The 20227-nt window shown below is 36.7% G+C and overlaps 1 protein-coding gene across 1 annotated transcript in view; it reads left to right on the top strand.

The window, feature by feature from the left end:
- Positions 1–20227, top strand: part of STX18 (syntaxin 18) — a 139869-nt gene that overhangs the window by 102167 nt on the left and 17475 nt on the right. The window contains exons 6-7 of the mRNA XM_036762816.1: positions 6141–6256; positions 17137–17225. Coding sequence (XP_036618711.1) covers positions 6141–6256; positions 17137–17225 — 205 coding nt within the window. The remainder of the gene's footprint in view (positions 1–6140; positions 6257–17136; positions 17226–20227) is intronic.

The following is a 20227-nucleotide window of genomic DNA, read 5'->3' as shown; positions in this document are numbered from 1 at the left end:
GAGTTTTAGGAAGGTAGAAAAGTAGTCTGAAGAATTGGAGACTGAGTTGAGTTATAATTGAATGGGGCTGGCATGGGTATTTCCTCAAACGCAGGTTCTTCCTGGGAACTCACCAATCAGAGGATAAGGCCAGAGGAGTGATGGTGTCAGTGTGAGTGTGCTGCTAGGGTATAGGTGGAAAATAGTCTGGTCCCTTTTAATCAGCTTGTTTGTACACAGGTGTTTGTATATTGTCTCCCCCATTAGATTGGAAGCTCCTTGAGGGCAGAGAATATCTTTTACCATTTTTTTGTATCCCTAGTGCTTATCACAGGACCTGGCACATAATAGGTGCCTAAAATGTTTATTGACTAAATGACCTGAGCCAGGTTAGAAGTGGTGACAGTCATTATAATTTATGATTTGCAAAATAGCTTTTCCACAAGAACCCAGTGAGATAATGCAAAGATGATAAATCTTATTTCTAAAATGAGGAATTTAAGGCTCAGAGATGAAGTGACCTGCTCATCATCATTTAAGTAGTAAGTGTCAAGACTTGGAAAAACCAAGTAACATTGACATAAGTGACCATTAGAGGCATTATGGTATCATAGGAAAATTGGTCAGTCAAACATTTATTAAGGGTTTACTCTGTGCCCAGCACTATACAAACTAATGAGGATGCAAATACAAAGTATGAACAGTCCCTACTCTTAAGGATCTTACGGTGTGATGGGGAGGTGAGAAGTACATATCTAAGGATATATGGAGCTAATATAAAAAAATAAATACAACATAGTGTGGAGGGCCATGAGCATTTGGGTTCTGGAAAAGCATCGTACAGATGATAGTTGAGTTGTATATTGGAGGAAGTGATGGGGTGCTTGTGTTTAGACCCTAATTCTAATGTCACATTTCCCCCTGGCCTCTGCCTGGGTCCCTGTGCCTTGGCAGAATTCCAATTTCAGAACACATCTAGTTCTCAAATGTACTCTTTCCCAGGCAGCCTCTCTCTAGCTAAAGGGCAGTGTGCCCCAAAATTATCTCTGCTTCTTCCTCAGTAAGCAGCTATGCCCAATTATAGATTGATTCAGGATGCTGATAACTGACTATACACTGAGTCTAACATGTATCCTAGACATAGTCAAATCTATACTCCCTTACATTAATCTTGTCTAACAAGACATGCGATGGAGTCCACCTGGACATTGCCAGCTAGCCCTGAACTTTTGGTGACTTAGTGACATTTCACAGGCAAAACCACACCCCCGGGTAGCCTGCCTTTGGGCTATTTCCCAGTGAACTCTGGGTAAGAGACCTGCGCAGTAGATACAAAAAGTGCATGTTCCTTTAAGGACTGACCAACCCCTAGTGACGCCTTGACCACTCCCAGATCCCACCCCAAAACACCTAATTGACAGGTTTCATCCCTAAATCTTAGTACAAGATTAAATTTAGTACAAGTAAACTTTCCCTGTAGCCCTGTATGGTTGCAGGTTCCCTAAGAACTCTTGCCCACTTTATTTACTTAAAGCATGATAAATCTTTGCCTCCTTGACTTAAAGAATGCTGGGGTCCATGAATTCATTCCAGGCGGCCTTGCCTTGGGAATTTTTGTTTGGGATTTCTACATCCCTGGGTTCATTTCTCCCTCTACAGAAGGAAGGATATTATGACATGGAGAAAAAGAGGGCATGTGTTCTAGGCATGCAGCCTGGCCAGTGCAGAGTAACAGAGATGGCAGAGGGAGAGTTATTTGTGAGGAGCAGCAGAGAGAAGGCCAGGTTGGCTGGATTACAGAGTGCAGGAGGGGGAGTAATGTATAATGAGGCTAGAAAGATCCCTCCTAAGTAGAGAAGTTTCTGTTTGCTCCTAGAAGCAATAGGGAGTCCTGGGGTTTATTGAACAAAGGAGGGACATGATCACACCGCTACTTAAGGAAACTAGTTTTGGCAGGTGTGTGAGCAGTGATTGGAGTGGGGAGAGATGAGACAGAGGTCAGTTAGGAGGAGCTGTTGTACTCCAGGCCAGAGGCGGGGAGGGCCTACCTATGCTTCCGGCTTTGTGAATAAAGAGAAGGAGCCAAATTGGAGACAAGTTGTAGTAGTACAAACATCAAGGTTTGGTAACTGATTGGATATGTGCAGTGAGGGAGAGTGAAGAATTGATCGTAATGCCAGGTGAGGAATCTGGGAGACTGGAAGAATGCTGTTGCTTTGTATAGAAATACATATTGTGTGGGTTAACAGACCACTGACTCAAATAAAAAAAACAGAGGTGTCTTGGCTTTCTCAAGGTAGAAACAAAACAGAAACTTTATTTGATCAAGTCTCGCAAGAATTGGGCATCTCCCACTACCAGGGCGGAGATAGTAGTGAAGAGAGGCAAGGGGGAGAAGGCAAGCAAGGGGATATATATCCTTGTACAAACAATTCTAAGAAATCCCACCCCAGAGGCTGGACCTCTGTCCCCATTTGCGGGGACAGGTGGCCTCACAATCTAACCAGGAATAAGTTTTCCCCAATACCAGCACAGAAACTACAGAATTACCTTATAGGGAAACTTTAATGTTAGGATGGTGGTTTGTGAGTAGGCTAGGGGAGGGGGAGAGGGGAATATCACCTGATTTCCCCAAAATCATATGATTTACAGGAAAATGAAACTTAGGCCTAGTGAAGTCCTCATCCTAACTAAAATTGTACTATTTGAGTATCACTTTGCCTGAGTTATTCATAGGGTAGCTTTCACAATCTTGTATTCCGTTCACAGCTGAGGTGACATCTATAAATCTAAAGAAGAAGGGGGAGAAAGACATTCCTAAAGGCTAAATAATCAGATTCCCACAGACTCAAATTTATCCCATTTTCCTTTTCTCTAAATATTGATTCTCAAACATTAATACATATATATATATACACACATATATACATATATATATCTATATACATATATACATACACATATATATACATATATATATATACATATATATACACACACATATACCCTGTGAAGTCTTCACACTTTATTCTCTCACTAACTCACACAATATTTATATGTGTGTTTAAATACATACATGTCTACATATGTACACCCATACATATATGAATGTACACATGTGTATATATGTAAAAACAAATTGTGTGTATGTGGTTTTTACCATTGGGCATTTTTCTCAAGGAAGTATCAGTTTTAAAGCTGAACGGATGAGAAAAGAAAGTGCTCTCATTCACCAATTGAATATTTCTTTTTAAGAGTGATACAAGAATTTAAAATAATCAGGTTGCTTCCTCAACTAAAAACAATGCCTTTTCTGCACAATGGAAGAACACCACTGAGTGGTGCCTTAAAATGTTAACCACAATATTTAACAGTAGTCTACAGTGAGATTATAACAATTACTGACACTAATATAGTTGTTTAAGGTTCACTAAGCAGCGCTTTCGATCAAGATAGTGAGTGAAAGCTGTTCATTTCTCACACATATACTCTAGAAAAGATCAAACAGAAGCAGCCCAGCTGCCCCTAATGATCATCGAAGAGCTCCGTGTTCTGTACTATGAGGATACAAATAAGCTTTACTTTGTGTACAACAGGCACCAGCATTGATACAGATCAATGTATTACATTACGTACAAAGTCTAATCTCAGAGGATATGGATGATCTTGGGTCAGGGCAGTATTTCAAACCCTAATATTTAAGCGGGGGCAGCAGAGTGGTGCAGTGGATAGAGCACTGGGCCTGGGGTCAGGAAGACCTTCGTTCAAATCCGGTCTCAGTTTCTAAAGGAAAGGCCAGCCTCTCCAGTGTCTTTCAGAAAGCCTCAGAAAGGAGTCATGAAGAATCAGATGTGGCTGAAAAACAACTAAACAGCAACAAAAATAGTTAAGCTATTATTGAACTTGTAACAAATTGAAATTGCTTTCAGATGCTCCCATTTATTATGTTTTTCAACCAGCTTTAGGCACATTTTATCTAATGGTCACTGAATTCAACAGAAGTTTATTTATCTCCCTTTAAATAAAGTGGTTTTCCTTCATAGGAACTAGGAGCCATCAAGTGAGAAGAAATGTTGGGTTTGGGGCCAGAGTACCTGGATTCACACCCTGGTTCTGCACGTATATTGGTCTTGGGAAAATCCCTTACTCTGTCTTTAGTCTCCCTGTTTAAAAAAAGAAGGGGTTTGGACTAATGACCTCTAAGGTCCCTTCCAGTTGAAAAAAATCATTCCGTTATCCTACCATTTGAGCCCAGGAGCAGGATGGAAAGACTGAACAATTTCCTATCTCTGAAATTAGATTTCAGGGCAGCTTCATTATTTTGATTAAATCTAATTTATAAATCTACATTCATCTAGGGAAAAAAAATCATAGCTAATTTTAAATAAGTTTGAGTTATCCTCCAGCTTCTGTTGGTATAAATCACCAGGGATTAACTATACTATATTTCCTTTAAAAATAGATTTCTATAACATTACCTGCCCAACTCATTTACTTAATAATATATGCAACCTTATTGTTTTTTGTAACTCATGTATGGGTCTTCTTTCTCCAACTGGATAGTTAAGTCCTTTGATGTAGGGATTTGTGGGTGATATCTCTGTATATCTGATGTTTCTAGTAGATGTTGAATAAATGTTTGTTGGTAAAAATGGATGAACATGATTTCATCAAGTCAGCTTGATTTAAGCAACATGAATTATTTTTTACTCAAATGCATTGTACCTGTGCTCAGAGTAAATGCCCCCATCTGAAATTTACTTTTAAATGAATACATCTACATTATATGCACTGAACCTAAAGCAGTGCTCACTTCACTTAAAATAGGAGACCTATACTTGAATTTGTTTCAAACCTGAAAAGCCTTTTTTAAATTGTGTATGTTTCTCTTTGCCTATTTCTCATCTTGATCAGTTTTCCCTTCCCCACCCCTTTGCCTTTATTTTTGATAAAAATTTAAAATGGAAACCAAAGTATAGGAAGTGGTGTTGGATGTGGGCCAAGTGAAAACTCATTTGATTGCGTCTGTGATAGACTCAATCTTTAGTTAAATCAGTTAAAATAAACTGATCTTTCTGATGACTTTTTCAAATTAACTTTTGAAAAAGACCCTCAACTGGTTGATTTGTAATTTCCCCAAGGATTTCTGTAGACTCTTTATGTGATAATTAGAATCTGTTTTTATTACTTAGACAAAGTAGAGTGCTTTTTTAAAAGTCTGCATTGCAGGCTTTTATGCACTTTTAATTGAAATCTGGTGCATTAGTATACTTTGGGATCAAAAGATTACGAACAATAAAAGATACATTTATTTAAAAGTCAATTAATCTTTCAGTGAATTTCTCTTAATGAATTTTAGTAGGCTTAATGTGCTTGTTAACATACATCTTACATATGTATATACTTTCTTTTTGTATATTTGAAAATTTAGTGTTTGCTTTGTCATTTTGTAGTTTTACAAAGCATTCTCATAATAAAACTTACTCTGTTTATAAAGTTGCACTATGTAAAAACTAACTTCTACTTCTACAACTTTGGTATACCTGTGGTGCTTTTGTGACAGGATCATAATGCTTTTGATAAGGGGGGAAGACTTATTGTTTTTCAACAGTCCTTGTTGAAAATTCCATACCTTAATTTCTTCTCAATCCTAGCAACTAAAGAAGGAGGAGAAAGGACTAATATCAATATACTACAAGATAAGAGCCATGCTGAAGCATGGTTGCCGTGGCCAAAAAACACTAACACTCATGAGCAGAATACTTGGATCTCAGAGGCAGAACTTCTTAAGGCACAGAACTTGAAGTAACTACTGTGCCTACATCCAGTTATAAGAAAGAACTATTATTACATATGTGATTTCTGAAATAAACACACTCTTCTGTTCATTTAGGGTCCAGAAAAAAAAATCCAGGCAAAATTATAGGTAGGACTGATTCTAATGGGGTAGCAGTTGTCATTGGTAGAAGGAAGGAAGACCCACATGAATGCTTGATGTATATGGTAACCCAGAACAGTAATTTTAAAAAAGGTCAAGTTGTATCTACTTTTATGGTTAAAATGGGATCATTCATATTGGCATTTAATCTTATTCTCTACTGCTTTAAAGGAAATACAATTACATAAATGAAAACACTAACAATATTATTTTGTATTTATAGATCCAGGCTTGAACCTGACCAGAGTAGTAAATCTACAGAATCTTCTTCATCTGAGAAAGTTTCACAGAATTCTTCAGAAGAATCTGAAGAAAAATCTACTGCTGAAGAAAATAGAGGTATTAAAAAAAAGTATCCTGCTCATTTTCAGTCCCTTGAGTGGGAGAAAAGATACCTCAGTGTAGTGTGGCCTTGTGTTTGAATCCTTGTTCTGCTGTGTACTTGCTATATGACCTTGGGAAGATTATGTTCCCCCACTGGATCTCAGCTTCCTCAACTAGAAAATTAGAGGGTTAAAATAAATGATCTCTAAAGTCCTTTGTAGCTCTCATTCCTTGATTCTAAAAAGATGGGATGTAGAAGGAAGAGCACTTGGAATCAGGAAAACTGAGTTTTTATTATTGTGCCTCTGAACTAGCCCTATGATTGGAGGCAGATCTCCCCACCTCAGTGAGCTTTAAATCCTCTCATCTTCAAAATGGCGGCAACAATATCTGATTCACTTTGCTTCACAAAGTTTTTCTTTGATATACAAAAATAATGTTATGTAAAAGCTCTTTAGAAACTCTAAAGCACTATTGTACAAATGTAAAATCAAGGTATTATTTATCATTATATAAATGTATGGACCAAAGGAATAAGGAACTTTATTCATGAATTCATAAACTTTATTCATGGTTATAGGGCTTCGTTGTTCTTACTAAGATATGATCAAATTATTCATGTATCTGGACACAGACTTCAGAAACTGTTAGGTAGAAAGAAGAGGATTTAGTTGAGTTGTATGTATCACGGAGAGATAGAAACGTAGTAAGGCTCAGAGTCAAGAAAACTAAAATGAAGCTGCATATCCAAGTCTGTCAATATTACAGCCAGTGAACCCTCTGCTTCTTTTTGTCCCCCACCCCCACCCCCACTGGGCACTGTATTGTGACGGTGCTTGCAGCTTTCACACACGATTGCTGCATCTGACTTTGTATTGGATCTCATTAGCACTGTTTATTAACCAACAGAAGCGAATGGGACAGAATTAAAGCTGTATATGTATATAATACATAACTGCTTTCTATCATCAGGCATATTTTACTTTATTTGGTATTTTGCATCTCATAACATAGAATTTGATATTTACTATGCATGAATTATTAAATAACAATATTATGGAAGATTTATAAAATAATAGAACCTTATAGAAGGGGCCTTGGAGATCCCTTAATTTACAGATATAGAAATTTTATTTTATTACTTTTTAGTCCTGGAAGAAGGTGCCAGTAGAATGATGATTTTCAGATTTGTCCAATCCAAAGACCACTTCTTTTGCTGGGTGTATGGTAGGAAGAGACTCTCCTCTGATTTAATATGTATTGCTTTTGATTAGACACTCTTCATGTATGTCTGGGTGCATACATACATACATATACACACACTCATATACCTGTGTATATATGTATGCATGAGTCATGTCTCATCTAAAGGTATATATGTACACGCATGCATGTGGGTATTATCTATCATATATAATAACTATACCTACACACATTCATATACATATGAATGGATATATATGTCAACACACATGCCAGCAGCTTTTTTAATTAACCTTGTGGTTTATTGCCACATATTATTACCTGACCTTGGAGGTTTGGGCGCCATCTCACCAGTCAGCGGCCTTATTTAACACACTTACTTGGGTCATTTGGAAAGTTATTCCCTTTGTTCCCTAGGATAAGTGATAATAACTGCAAAAATTAAAATTCTGAAAAGAAATCTTTTTTTAAAACTAGTAATTTGTATTTTCTTAAACGTCATTTTTCAATTTCTGCTTGGTTTTATTACGCACATTGCAGAAATATTACCAGTCAATAACTGATGTTGCTTTTAGAACTATTAATACCTATTTGAAAACAAATTCACTGACTTTAGGGACATTCTCTTCTTCTGATATATAAAATTCATTCAAGACTATTATAAAAAACATCTAAACCAAGATTGAAATTGTTTTTAAATTACTTTCTTGATCTCCTATTTATTCTCCCATTTAAAAGTTGTAAACCTGACCCTCAGGCAGTGAAAGTAGTGGCCAGGATTAAGGAAAACTATTCCTTAAATTTCTTACATTTCTTCTCTTAAGAAGTGTTCTTTCTCTAGTGCTTTGTAATAATACATGTTCTACCTTACTAACCTTATAGGAGGGATGTGAGGAAAATGCTTCGTAAACTTTAAAATGCTGTAATGTGAGTTGTTTATGCATTTACACCATCCCTTTGAGAGAGAGCAGGTGTTAATGTCTTCTAAATAAAATAGATACAGAATAGTATCTTGCTCCAGACCAGATCGTGACAAAATTCAGATTCAGAAATTGGACATCTGAATCTTGTTGCTTGGGAGCTGCATTCTGTTGGTCATTTAAAGTATTTTTGAGATTGCTTCTCCCTTGCTCTCTCTCCTGCCACCACATCATCTGCTGCCTATTCCCTCGCCTACTCACTGTCTCTTGGCCTTCCTCTCATTTGTTTCCTAGCTGCCTGTTGTTCATGTGTAATGTATATGACACAATAAACTCTTATTTGGTTGCCTAGACTCTTGAACGGTAATAAAAGTGAATCATCCTTAGTCATGAAGAAAAAGAAAGATACCTTTCTTTTAAAATTGTGTATATAGAGAAATAAAATTATGGAAACATAGAACTTTTCCATGTGACATTATTAACAGTTTCAAAAGTAAATGTAACATGTTTGTTTTTTTACTGTTTCAGAAATTTAGGTGGCATCTTGTTATTATTAGAAAAAAAAAGACCCCAAATTATTTGACAGAATGAGCTTTACAAGGATATATGCTATTAAAAACTTTAGGTCTGGCTTACCAGCCATAGTTTTTACTTCATTTGAAGTGCCTTATGTGTCTAAATTAGGTTTATGGTATTAGCAGCCAATATATTTTCATTCCAAGGGCAAGAAATATTCCATCTTTTTCCTTTGTTCCCTTTCTTGCTGATTCAAAAAGCGAGCTCTAGTTTCAGCTGTAAAGAAAGCTTCCCAATTGGAGTAAAAGCATCATAGTGACAGGTAATAAATGAAAACAAGGGGAAGCCACTATGGGAGAGTGATCAAGTTTCTTATCTGGTGCTTAGTTCATTCTGGGCCCCTGAACCTCTTAATGAGCTCAGTGCTACTTCTTGCCAACTGAGGCAATGCCCAAAAGTAATTGGTTCCAATGGGATAGGAAGGAAATGAAAAGAAAACAATGTTTGCTCCTTTATGTAGGACTTCAGTTAATGTTAGAGTAGCTGTGAATTAAACTCTGTCTGAAATTTTAAATTATATTCTTTATGTTTTTAACTGGCATCTTTCTTAAAATAGTCTTATCTAAGGATTTTCAATTCAATGGAGGTAAAATGCATGCTTTTAAAAATTGCTTGGTTTAACTGTACATTTCAAAAATTGTTATTTTGCCAGTTTTCTGATCTACCCCATAATCATGTTTCAAATTAGCTACTGGCTCCATTAAAGAAATATTTATCTTCATTTATCATTGCTAAAAATCAGAATAAGAAAGTTTTGCTGAGATTGGAGTTGGTATTAATCATATCAGTATGCACATTCTTATTCTGCTTTCTATTTAAGGATCAGAATCTTTGTCACTGGTGATAACTTGTAAAATTTTGACTTCACCCTGACCCTACCTCCCAAGAATCAGCAATTAGGTCAGTTATAGACCTAGAGTTTTTCATCTCCAGTGGTTCTCAAAATATTTCTCTTTTATAGCCTATCCTATAAATATATATAAATATATATCCTGTGAGGATTCAGAAGACCCCACAAAACAGCTGTCCCATCTTGTTGTCCTTTCCAATAAGAATTAATGAATTGCTTTGCTGCTGCCTTGGTTGGGACCCCAGTGAGATGATCTGGGGAACAGTCTACTCATTTCTATGAGAAACAAAAGACTAGATTGAGGTATAAATATATCATGCATGTTGTAGGGACTTGATACATACTGTTAAAGAATTTATTTATGTCATAAACCTTAAATTTGCAAAGAACTTGACTAACCAGGGTACTCTTACAGAGTAGTTCATGAACCATGCTTGATAATCAACAATCTAGCCACTTTTTTTCTGGAAGGACTATGATTTGTTTTTTCCCCCAACCATCATTTATTTATTTATTGATACATTTTGTTTTGACACAACAGACACCCCCAAGGAGCACCCAAACAAATCTTCCTTACAAAGTAACATTCCCCCAAAGCATTCAGTTCTTTGATAAATGAAAAGATGTGCCCTTTAACTTTGGTAGTATGATATTAACATTATTGTATTTGACCAGAGATTTGTTGCTTCTCAGCATTGATTTTTTTTTCACATTATCATAGTCATTGTTAAAGTCCTCATGGCTCTGTTAAAATAACAATCTTTAATAATAAAAAAACAGATATTGCTTGCTGTTGCTGGGGATCCAGCGTCCCCCAGTCTCTCTCCCCACCGCCTTAGTAGATTATCTAGTTTTTAAAAGCTTAAGTCTAACTCAGATGAATGTAATTACAATTTGAACTTGCTTTCTGTTTTCAGGGAATTGAAGAAAAGCTTATCAGTTTTTTTTCTTCTTTTATATTAACTCACATACAGTTGAACAGTGATTCATCTGTGAACCTTTTCCCCTTTAGGTTAAATAATGCTTACAGTTGCATTAATAACCCCATGATTTAAAATTATGTAGTATATTATACTTTTCCCAGTTCTTTCAAGTACCAGGACCAAGCATGGTTATCTCAGATTTATAGATAAGCAAGCCAACCTTCAAAGAGCCTGTATAATTTACCCAAAGGTACATGCAGAGCTGGTAGAAGAATCAAAGCATCTCACTCCTAATCTTATGCTTATTCCACTATAGCACATAGGTTATTCTCGAATTCCTAATTTCATTCTTCTTTGTTGTTTCCCACTAGAATACCTAATATTTCTACTTCTCATTCTTCATGGTTGGTCTTTTTGTTCCATCATAATTTTAAACATCTCGTTGGACATTGTAATTTACTTTGTTTTTCTCCCTATCATTCCTATAGTCTAGAATCTGTCTTTTTTTTTTTTTTCTAATGGAGCTCCAGCATTTGAAATTTCTCATTAAAAAGAAAGACAAACCTAGAGAAAATAGTTTAGTAACCCTGAGTATATCAGGGTTTTTTTCTACCTGCCATATACCCCAGTGAAGCTGTGATTGCATCATCGGGGATACTTGGACAGGCAGCATGGTTTAGTAGAAAAAGTCCTGAATTTGGAGTCAAAAAGGACATGGGTTTGATTCCTACCTCTAATAGCGGTTAGCTTTGTGACTTTGGGAGAGACATGTGATCTCTTTTTATCTCAAGATCCTCATCTGCAAGATGGGAATAATACTGTATGTAGTACTTCCCCCCAGACTTCTTACGAGTATTGAATAAAATAATTTTTGTAAGGCATTTTTTAAGCCCTAAAGCACTATAGGAACGTCACCTTTCGTCATCATCGTCTCTCTTCTTTATCTTCTACCTGTGTAGATTGTAATTCAACATGGCTTCTCTTCCTGTGCAGTTCATATCCTTGGCCTTTAACATATACTCCATAAAGGATATAGAGTCAATATGTTGCAGATCTTTAGATTCTGTGATATTTGGGTCCTTCTGTACCCATTCTGTAACATTTGGGTACTTTAGTACTTGGATATCACTGAGTACCAGTGTCGTTGTGATATTCAAGCTACCCATCTGCTACTCCTAATTTCTTTTACACCATCAGCTCATGTCTTTTCTAATTGGACATGACCTCGATGCTGTTTTTTAGGCCGCTTTTAATGCAAATCATCTTTGCGCTGTTCCTGACTTAGAACTACTCATTCATTTCTCCTTAATATTTGTTCCATGATTCATAACTATATAGCATTACCAGAATATTTAGAAATGTGTTAGCAAAATGAACTTTGCTATAAGTATCTTTGAAAGTACAATGCATTATCCCAAATCCAGTATGACCATCTCTTTTCTCCCTGTTTAATTCCAGGCCTAGTGTATTAACCATCTGCAGTGCCTAACCAAGATACATGTGTTGATAGATGAGCTCCATGAGCTGCCCTTCCAAATAAATGCATTCTTCATTCTTTATGGTTCTCATCATTGAATCATTCGGCTCATCTCCTTTTTGTGGACCTCATTAAGTAAATAGCTATATTGATACACTTTTTTTTTTTGAGATTTTTTTATTTTTAGTTTACAGCACTCAGCTCCACATAATTTTGAGTTCCAGATTTTTCCCTCCTTCCCCCCCTCCCTCCCCAAGATGGACTGATACACATTTTGATGAAATAAGGATAACGTTGTCCACAAACAGGCACGTTTGGTGAATTTCACTTATTTTCCCTTTTGGACTTTGTGTTGAATGTCCTTCATCACAGTCATAAAAAACTTTTGTCTATATGCGTTCTTACTTTATGCTTCATAAAAACAAGGAAGGAAATCTTACTCTAAATCTGTAGTTTTTAACGAGACAGAACCAAAAGTATTAAGAATCAAACAAAAAAAAAGTTTTCTATTTTCCTTTCAGGACCTGCCTGAAGTAGCTCTACCTTTATGCCTTGTTTGAGGTTCATTGAATAAAATTAGGTCCAAATATAGTGGTTTCTCAATCACTGATGATAAATAGAAATGTCATAGGCATATTTAGTTGACACAGTTTTATTTTCCATCTTATTTTAGTCCACCTGCCAGTTTCGTCTTTGAGTACCTTTAGATATTGTGGTTCATTTGGACTTCCTGCCAAGTTTGCTGTAGATTCATTTTTATTTCTGCTTTTCTTGGTTTTATGAAGCCATACTGACCTTAGTCTTCTGTAATCATACTCAATAATATTTTACAAATAAGTTGCTACGTCACTGTTGTCTTTGACTGCCATGTCTTTCCACTTAGGAGAGAGGTCAATTGTTTGTTGGCTAAGCAGAGTGGGTGGAGGGGTTGGGAGGAGAGTCTTGGACTGTTTTGACCTCCTTTTTGTATTAATCATTTTAAATCAATTAAGTCAATTCAACTTTTGTCAGAAATGCTGATTAATAAAGATCAGTATCTACTTTTCCATTTCATTTTTTTACATCAAAGGCTATTTTGAATGGGTAAGTTTGAAGTCACTGTAATCATTTGTAGTTTCTTCTCAATATTACCCTATCTATAAAGATAAGGGGGGGGGTGGCCCACATGTACAAAAATATTTATAGCAGCTCTCTTTGTGGTGTCCAGGAACTGGAAATTGAGGGGATGCCCATCAACTGGGGAATGGCTGAACAGGTTGTGGTATGTGAATGTAATGGAATACTATTGTGCTATAAGAAATGATGAACAGGTGGACCTCAGAAAAACCTGGAAAGACTTATATGAACCAATGCTGAGTGAAGAGAGCAGAACCAGGAGAACATTATACACAGTAACATCCACAGTGTGTGCGATGACTGATTTTGATAGACTTAGCCCTTCTCAGCAATGCAGGGACCTAAAACAATTTCAAAGGACTCATGATAGAAAATGCTGTTCACATCCAGAGAAAGAACTATGGGGTCTGAATGCAGAGCGAAGCAGCCTATTTCCTTTTTTGTTTTTTTTTTCTTTCTCATGGTTTCTCCCATTCATTATAATTCTCCTATATGACATAACTAATGTGAAAATGTTTAATAGGAATGTATATGTAGAGCCTATATCAGTTTGCAGGCCATCTTGGGAAGGGAGGGGGGAGAAAATTTAGAACTTATAGAAGTGAATGTTGAAAACTAAAAATAAATAATAAAAAAATAAAATATTAAAAATAAAAATACACTAGAAAATAAAAGATAAGGGGGCTGAGGGAGAGGTTAAGCAAAAATAACCAATATATCAAAAACCATTATTATGCAATGCCTCCTCCAACTCTGCAAATAAGTTTGAATGTCCATTTATATCTCTTCTCTGGGGCCAAAAAAGCTTGATCATTGTAATATCACAACATTGCATTTTTATTGTGACCAGGATGTTTTCTCATCTTGTATATTGTTTTCTTAGTTCTGCTTACTTCACTTTCTATTACTTCATTTGTCTTTCCATGGTTCTCTGTATTCATATTATTTATAGTTTGAGCATCTTGTAGCATAGCGATATTCCATTACAATCATTTACCACAATTTGTTTAGTCATTCCCATATTGATGGTCATCTACTTTACTTCCATTCTTTGCTACTAAAAAAAAATGTTACTATAAACATTGTGGTGTTTATGTGGACTTTCTTTTTGTTATTAACCTCCTTGGTGCATGTGCCTTACAGTGAAATCTGTGGGGCAAAGGAAATGGCTATTTAGTTACTCTATTCTCAGTTACAAATCCTTTCCAAAATAGTTGGGCCAATTCACAACTTCACCAACAGAGAGCATTAATGTGCCTATCTTTCTACAGTCCTTCCAGCATTGATTATCTATATCTTTTGTCATCTTTTCCTATTTGCTGGGTATTGGATGATAGCTCAAAGTTGTTTTGATTTGTATTCCCCTGATTATTAGAGAGTTGGAGCATTCTTTTATATGTTTAATAGTTTGCAGTTCTTTTGTGGATTATTTATTCATGTTCTTTGACCACTTACCTATTGGGGAATGGCTTTTGGTCTAATATATTTTTATTAGTTGTCTATTTATCTTGGATATAAGACCCATATCAGAGATACTTGATATAAAGATTTTTTTTTCAAGTTGACTTCTTCCTCATCATAGTTACATTGATATTGTTCATGCAAAAGCTTTTCAATTGACACTCAAAGTCTTAGCTTCCTGTGGCACTTAGAAGTTAAGTACTAATTGTACATTCATACTCACTAGTCATGGTATGATGGTAGGTATACTCCTTCTAGCTTCTCCTTCTACTGCTATCACTCAGGTACCTCTCTTCCTTTGAAAAGGAGACACACTATTCAAATTTATCCTCCCATAGAAATCCTCATAACCATTCTCTTTCTACCACAATTTCCTTGTGGCTATTATCTGTTGATGCCAGGACGTTCTCATTCTTTCCTCTCTGAGTACAGTACCTCCTGACATTAAAGTCTTTCCACTCCACCTTCTGTCTTCATAATAGAGGACTTCAGTATATGTATTTTGCTCCCTCAAATATACAATACTTCCATCTCCTCAGTCCTACGCATTCCCATGATCTATTCCTTTCATCTTCCTATGCTGTACACAAAAATGTCTGTTCACTTGATCTTTCCAGCACCCACAAGTGTTCTCCATCCGTGTCTGTGAACTATGAAATGACTTTATCTGATCATACTCTATTATCATTTCATCTTTCCCTATTTGTTATGACCCCCTATTCTTGATCCATACCATGATCTCCAATCCATCTACCTCTCGGTTCTTTCTCAGACTTGGAAACTGGCTACACTGACCTGCCTTCCTTATCTTGACTCCTTGGTAAATCACTTCAACCCTACATTATCCTCTACACTTCAGTCACTTGCCACTTTGTCTTAATCACCACTGCTGCCTTACCAAACCTCAATCTTTGGTTACTTCACCTATCCTACCTACTTTACTCCTATTCACATGTTGAACAGAACTAGAGAAAATCACAAAACCCTGCTAACTGGGTCTATTACAGTTTACCTTACATAATCTCAACTGGACACTGTAGGAAAGCAGTCCTTTTGAATCTCACCAGTAGATTCACTAACCTACTCATTCATCACAGCAGCTATGCCAAACCTTTTTGTCTCTTCTCAAATCTTCTGTGATCCTCTACCCTTTCAGCTGAGAACCTTATCTCATACTTGATCCATTCACTAAGAGCTTCCTTTTCTCCTCATGTCTCTCAAACATCTTCCCTCACTGTCTCCTCTATCCTGCATCCTTGATCCTGTCCCTTCCTGTCTCTTCCAGCCCAACACACTCATTCTCTCTCTCCCTCCCTCTTCCTCTCCCCTTCTCTCCCTCCCTTCTTCTTTCTCCCTCTCCCCTCCCACCTTCCCCTACCCACCTTCTCTCTCCCTCCTACCCCAACTTCTTCCCTTCAACTATGATATTCTACCTTAGTCCTCTGTGCCTTTCACTGGCTCTTTCCATGCCTGGAATTCTCTCCCTCCCCATCTCTGCCTACTGGCTTTCTTCAGTACTCAGCTCAGGTTTCACCTTCTTTTAGGGAGTCTTTCCTAATTCCTCCTCCACTGCTAGTCCTTTGCTTCCATTTATGGTGTATATAACTGTTGTGCACAATTTTGCACATGTTGTCTCCTTAGAATATGAGCTCCTTGAGGATGAGGACTTTTTTCCCTTTGTATCCTTGGTGCTTAGCACAGTGTCAATCACATAGTAAGCACTCAGTAAATGCTCATTGACTTACTAAATGACTTATTCACAGTCACACAAATAATGTGTCAAGTGAGACGTGAACTCAAGTCTTCCTGCTTCTCAAACTGACTTTACTCACTATGCCATTCTACTTTATCATTTTTTTTTTGGTGCAGTAGTCTTCAATTAAATTTTTTTAGCCATTCCCTAGTTGTGGGACCTAAGCAGTGGATTTGGTAAACAACAACAACAAGGTCTTTTTTTTTTTAAGTGGAGAGGGGAGGCCAAAATGAATTTTAGAATTGACCATTAAAAATATACACTAAATATATTCTGACACTCATGTACATTTAATTTAACTAAGCCCTAGGAAAGATTTTTTTAATACAGTCCCTTAGGTCAAATAAAAAAATCCTTCTCTAATAAGATTGGATTTTTAGATTTTACACATTTTTAAAAATTTTAGTACATAAAAATTATGGAAGAATCATTTTGTGCATATTATATACCAGATATCAGCAGTCATCATAATAAATTTAAAAAATTATCTGTAAAGGTAAATGAATTCTTATATTTTATACACTCAAAATGAATTAACCTGCTTTCCTAGTAAGTTTTTTTTGCTATATACCAGTGTCAAATGTTCTGAATAGATCTTTATGTACTTGCCTTGTAGATAAGAATCTGACAGAAGCTCAGTCTAATTTTGGACTGTGGGGAGATGGCAGAGGTGAAGATGAGTTGTCTCCAGAAGAAATACAAGTGGTAATCTTAATTCTATATTTTGTTATTTATTTTTAACAAATATTAGGAAGAGAATATAGCATTAAGTAAAAATCCTTAAGCATGATTTTCTTTTTATATTGTGTAGATGAATAACATGTTTTAGATGAAAGCTTCTACTTGGTTTTTTAATTTTTATTGTGAGATTAGAATTAAACTCACTCTCCTCTGAAGCATTATTATGGCATGGAAGTGACCCTAGGCTCTTGAAGGCTATACTAGTGGAACACCAGCCCTGGCAAGTCCTGTCAAGCTGGAAAGACTTTGAGCTACAAACTTGATGATTAATCCTGTATGTGTTACTCAGAAATCAGCCTAATTATTTGTAGAGAGGCTCATCACTAAAGATTTGTTCACAGGGTGATGAATTTTGTGACACAGAATATATCATGTAGCCATGTGATCTCTATTGGCAGCGGAGGAATCGTATCAGTGAAATCAAAGATCTTTTGAAGTATGGTGGTATAATTAAAATGGTGCCCTCTGTGGGATCATTGTAATGATAATAGATGACTTCATAACAGTAAGATATTTCTTCAGTTTAAATGGTTCTTGCTGCTGTTACTTTTTAATCAATCAAATTGTTTTATATTTTGATAATGTGAAAAAAAGAATAAGTAATGTTTGGATAATTAAAAACAAACCCACATATATTTATTTTAAATGCAAATTTTAAATTCTTTTATCTCCGTTCTCTGATTATTAATCAAGTTCATATCTTTTGGCAAGCTTTTGCAGAACAGAAACCAATTACACTGGCAAGATCCCAGTTTTAGGTATCATAACATTTTTTTTTAAATCATGTTCCTTTTTATACCTGCCCTTATATAGGAAAAAAATCTCTAACTCTAATTAGGAACAAATATTTACTAGACAAAAGATTGTCAATTGAATTAATATCCTCAGACTCACCAAGTACTAACGATACGAAGGAAAACATGATATAGCCCCTTCCCTCAAACAGTGTACAATCTTCAAGGGGAGGCAACATGTACATATACAGAGTTAGATGTAAGATAATTGGGGAAGAAGGCAGTAGCTACTGTTTTCATGTAAAAGATGGTGCTTGAGCTGAGCTTTGAAGAAAGCTAATGATTCTCAGAAGCCTAGGTGAGGAGAACTACATCCCAAGCACTGAGTAAGAGAACCATCTGGCTATCCCATGGAATTGCAGGAAGAAAAACAATAGAACGCCAAGATTAAGAATTTGGGAAAGAGAAGAATGTTGGGCTCTGTACAGAACTAGGAAAGTTCAGAAGAGGGGTGGGCTTTGCAGGAGAGAGAGAGGAAGAAGAGAATGAGTTCTGTTTTGAACATGCTGTGGTTGAGATGTCTGTGGGACATTCAGTCAGCAGTTTATGATGTGAGACTGGCATTCAAAAGAAATTTAGCTGGCCATGTAGATCTAGTAATCAACTCTATAGAGATGATAATTGCCCTCATGACAGCTGATGAAATCAGTAAGTGAGAGAATTTTATAAAGAGAAAAAAGAAGAGAGGCTAGGACAGAGTCTTGGGCTATTCTCAAAATTATTGAGCATTGACATGGATGAAAAATTGTCTGTCTTTTCTCAGTGAAGTATGAGGCAGGGTCATTAGCTAAAAGGGTTGGAGGAGGGACTTGTGGTTGTATTTATCAAGGAATCACCTATGTTCTTAACATATGCATGGATTACACTTTGTTAAAGGAGAACTTTTAAGGCTGAGTGTAGTACTGTACTTTTTTTTATCATCAACAATCAATAAACACAGCAGGATCTGGCATTTTCTAAACCTTCAAGTCAGTCATTAGGAGGGGGTAGGGGGGAGGCAAGAGAAGGGGAAGCCTACCTGTTTTTCTCCTCATTTTCATTATGGATACCCTCAATGTATGCATGGGCCATTTTCATAAAAATTTCATTGAGACAAGAAAGTTATTGGGTAGCTTAATAGTTATAGTTATTTACTTTGGCTGCAAGCTAAAGTGGTAATATGACATGCCCTAATTCAACTCACCTTCCCCAGAATAGATTTAATAGGGCACCAGATGAGATGATGATTACTAAGAGCAAAGAAGTACATGAGTAAGGTCCTCCATATAGTCCAGGACTATACAAGAAAACATCCAGAAGTCTGTGGGCCCTCTGAGCAAGAATATTTCAGCATTGCAAGGGAGAAGGATTGGGGGGGACCGGAACCTGCCTGATTTGTTAAATGAAAAGTGAAGCCCAGCCCATCAGAGCTGCAGTAGCACTTGGGCTCCCTACAAGGCTTGAAGGCACTGTATTGTTGGAGCTACAGCAGGAGACAAGGCCAGTTACTGGTAGGTGAATACCTGGGAGGAAAGATGGCACAGCACCTAGAAAGTTCTAGACAGCCTTCTAGGAGGCCTTAGATTAGCACAATCTCCCTCATCCAATCAGGTCCATAGCCAGAGACAGAACCCATTCCTAGTCAGTAATTACATGTGGAGAATGGGAGAGTAATGGGGCCAAGGTCACCACCTATATTAGCAACCATGAGATAAGGCAGAAACCAGAGAATGAAGCCAAAGGCAGGGCCTGGTCCTAGTCATTCTGTCCAGGACAGTAGGACAGCACCAGTGAAATCTAGACTGCTGGGAACTGTGAGAGGATAGACCTTTTGTATTGAATTTCAAGCCAGGAACTGAGGCTAGATGTGTGATTAAACAGAAAATTGAATACTGTGAAGAGAAGTCCAAGAAGTGACCTAGAAGGGAGTAACTCCACAGTCAGTATAAGTGGAACCTCAAGAAAAGAAAAGAATTTTTGGCTCCTAGGACTTCAAGAGTAGAAGGATAGATAGCCAGAGCTTACTATTTGTTAGGGCCATGTGCTAGTAATAGAACTAAAAACAAGTAAGACAGTCCTTACCTTCAAGGAACTTATATGCTAATAGAGGGAAGACAACACATAAAGTGGTATTGGAAAGAAGGGTGAGGAGGAAGAGTACTCGTATGAGGGCAAGGGGAAGTGACTGCATCA

The sequence above is a fragment of the Trichosurus vulpecula genome, chromosome 6, assembly GCF_011100635.1.
Source record: "Trichosurus vulpecula isolate mTriVul1 chromosome 6, mTriVul1.pri, whole genome shotgun sequence".
NCBI lineage: Eukaryota > Metazoa > Chordata > Mammalia > Diprotodontia > Phalangeridae > Trichosurus > Trichosurus vulpecula.
Note: the sequence above shows the minus strand (reverse complement) of the source record. Positions and strands in the feature narration are given on the sequence as shown.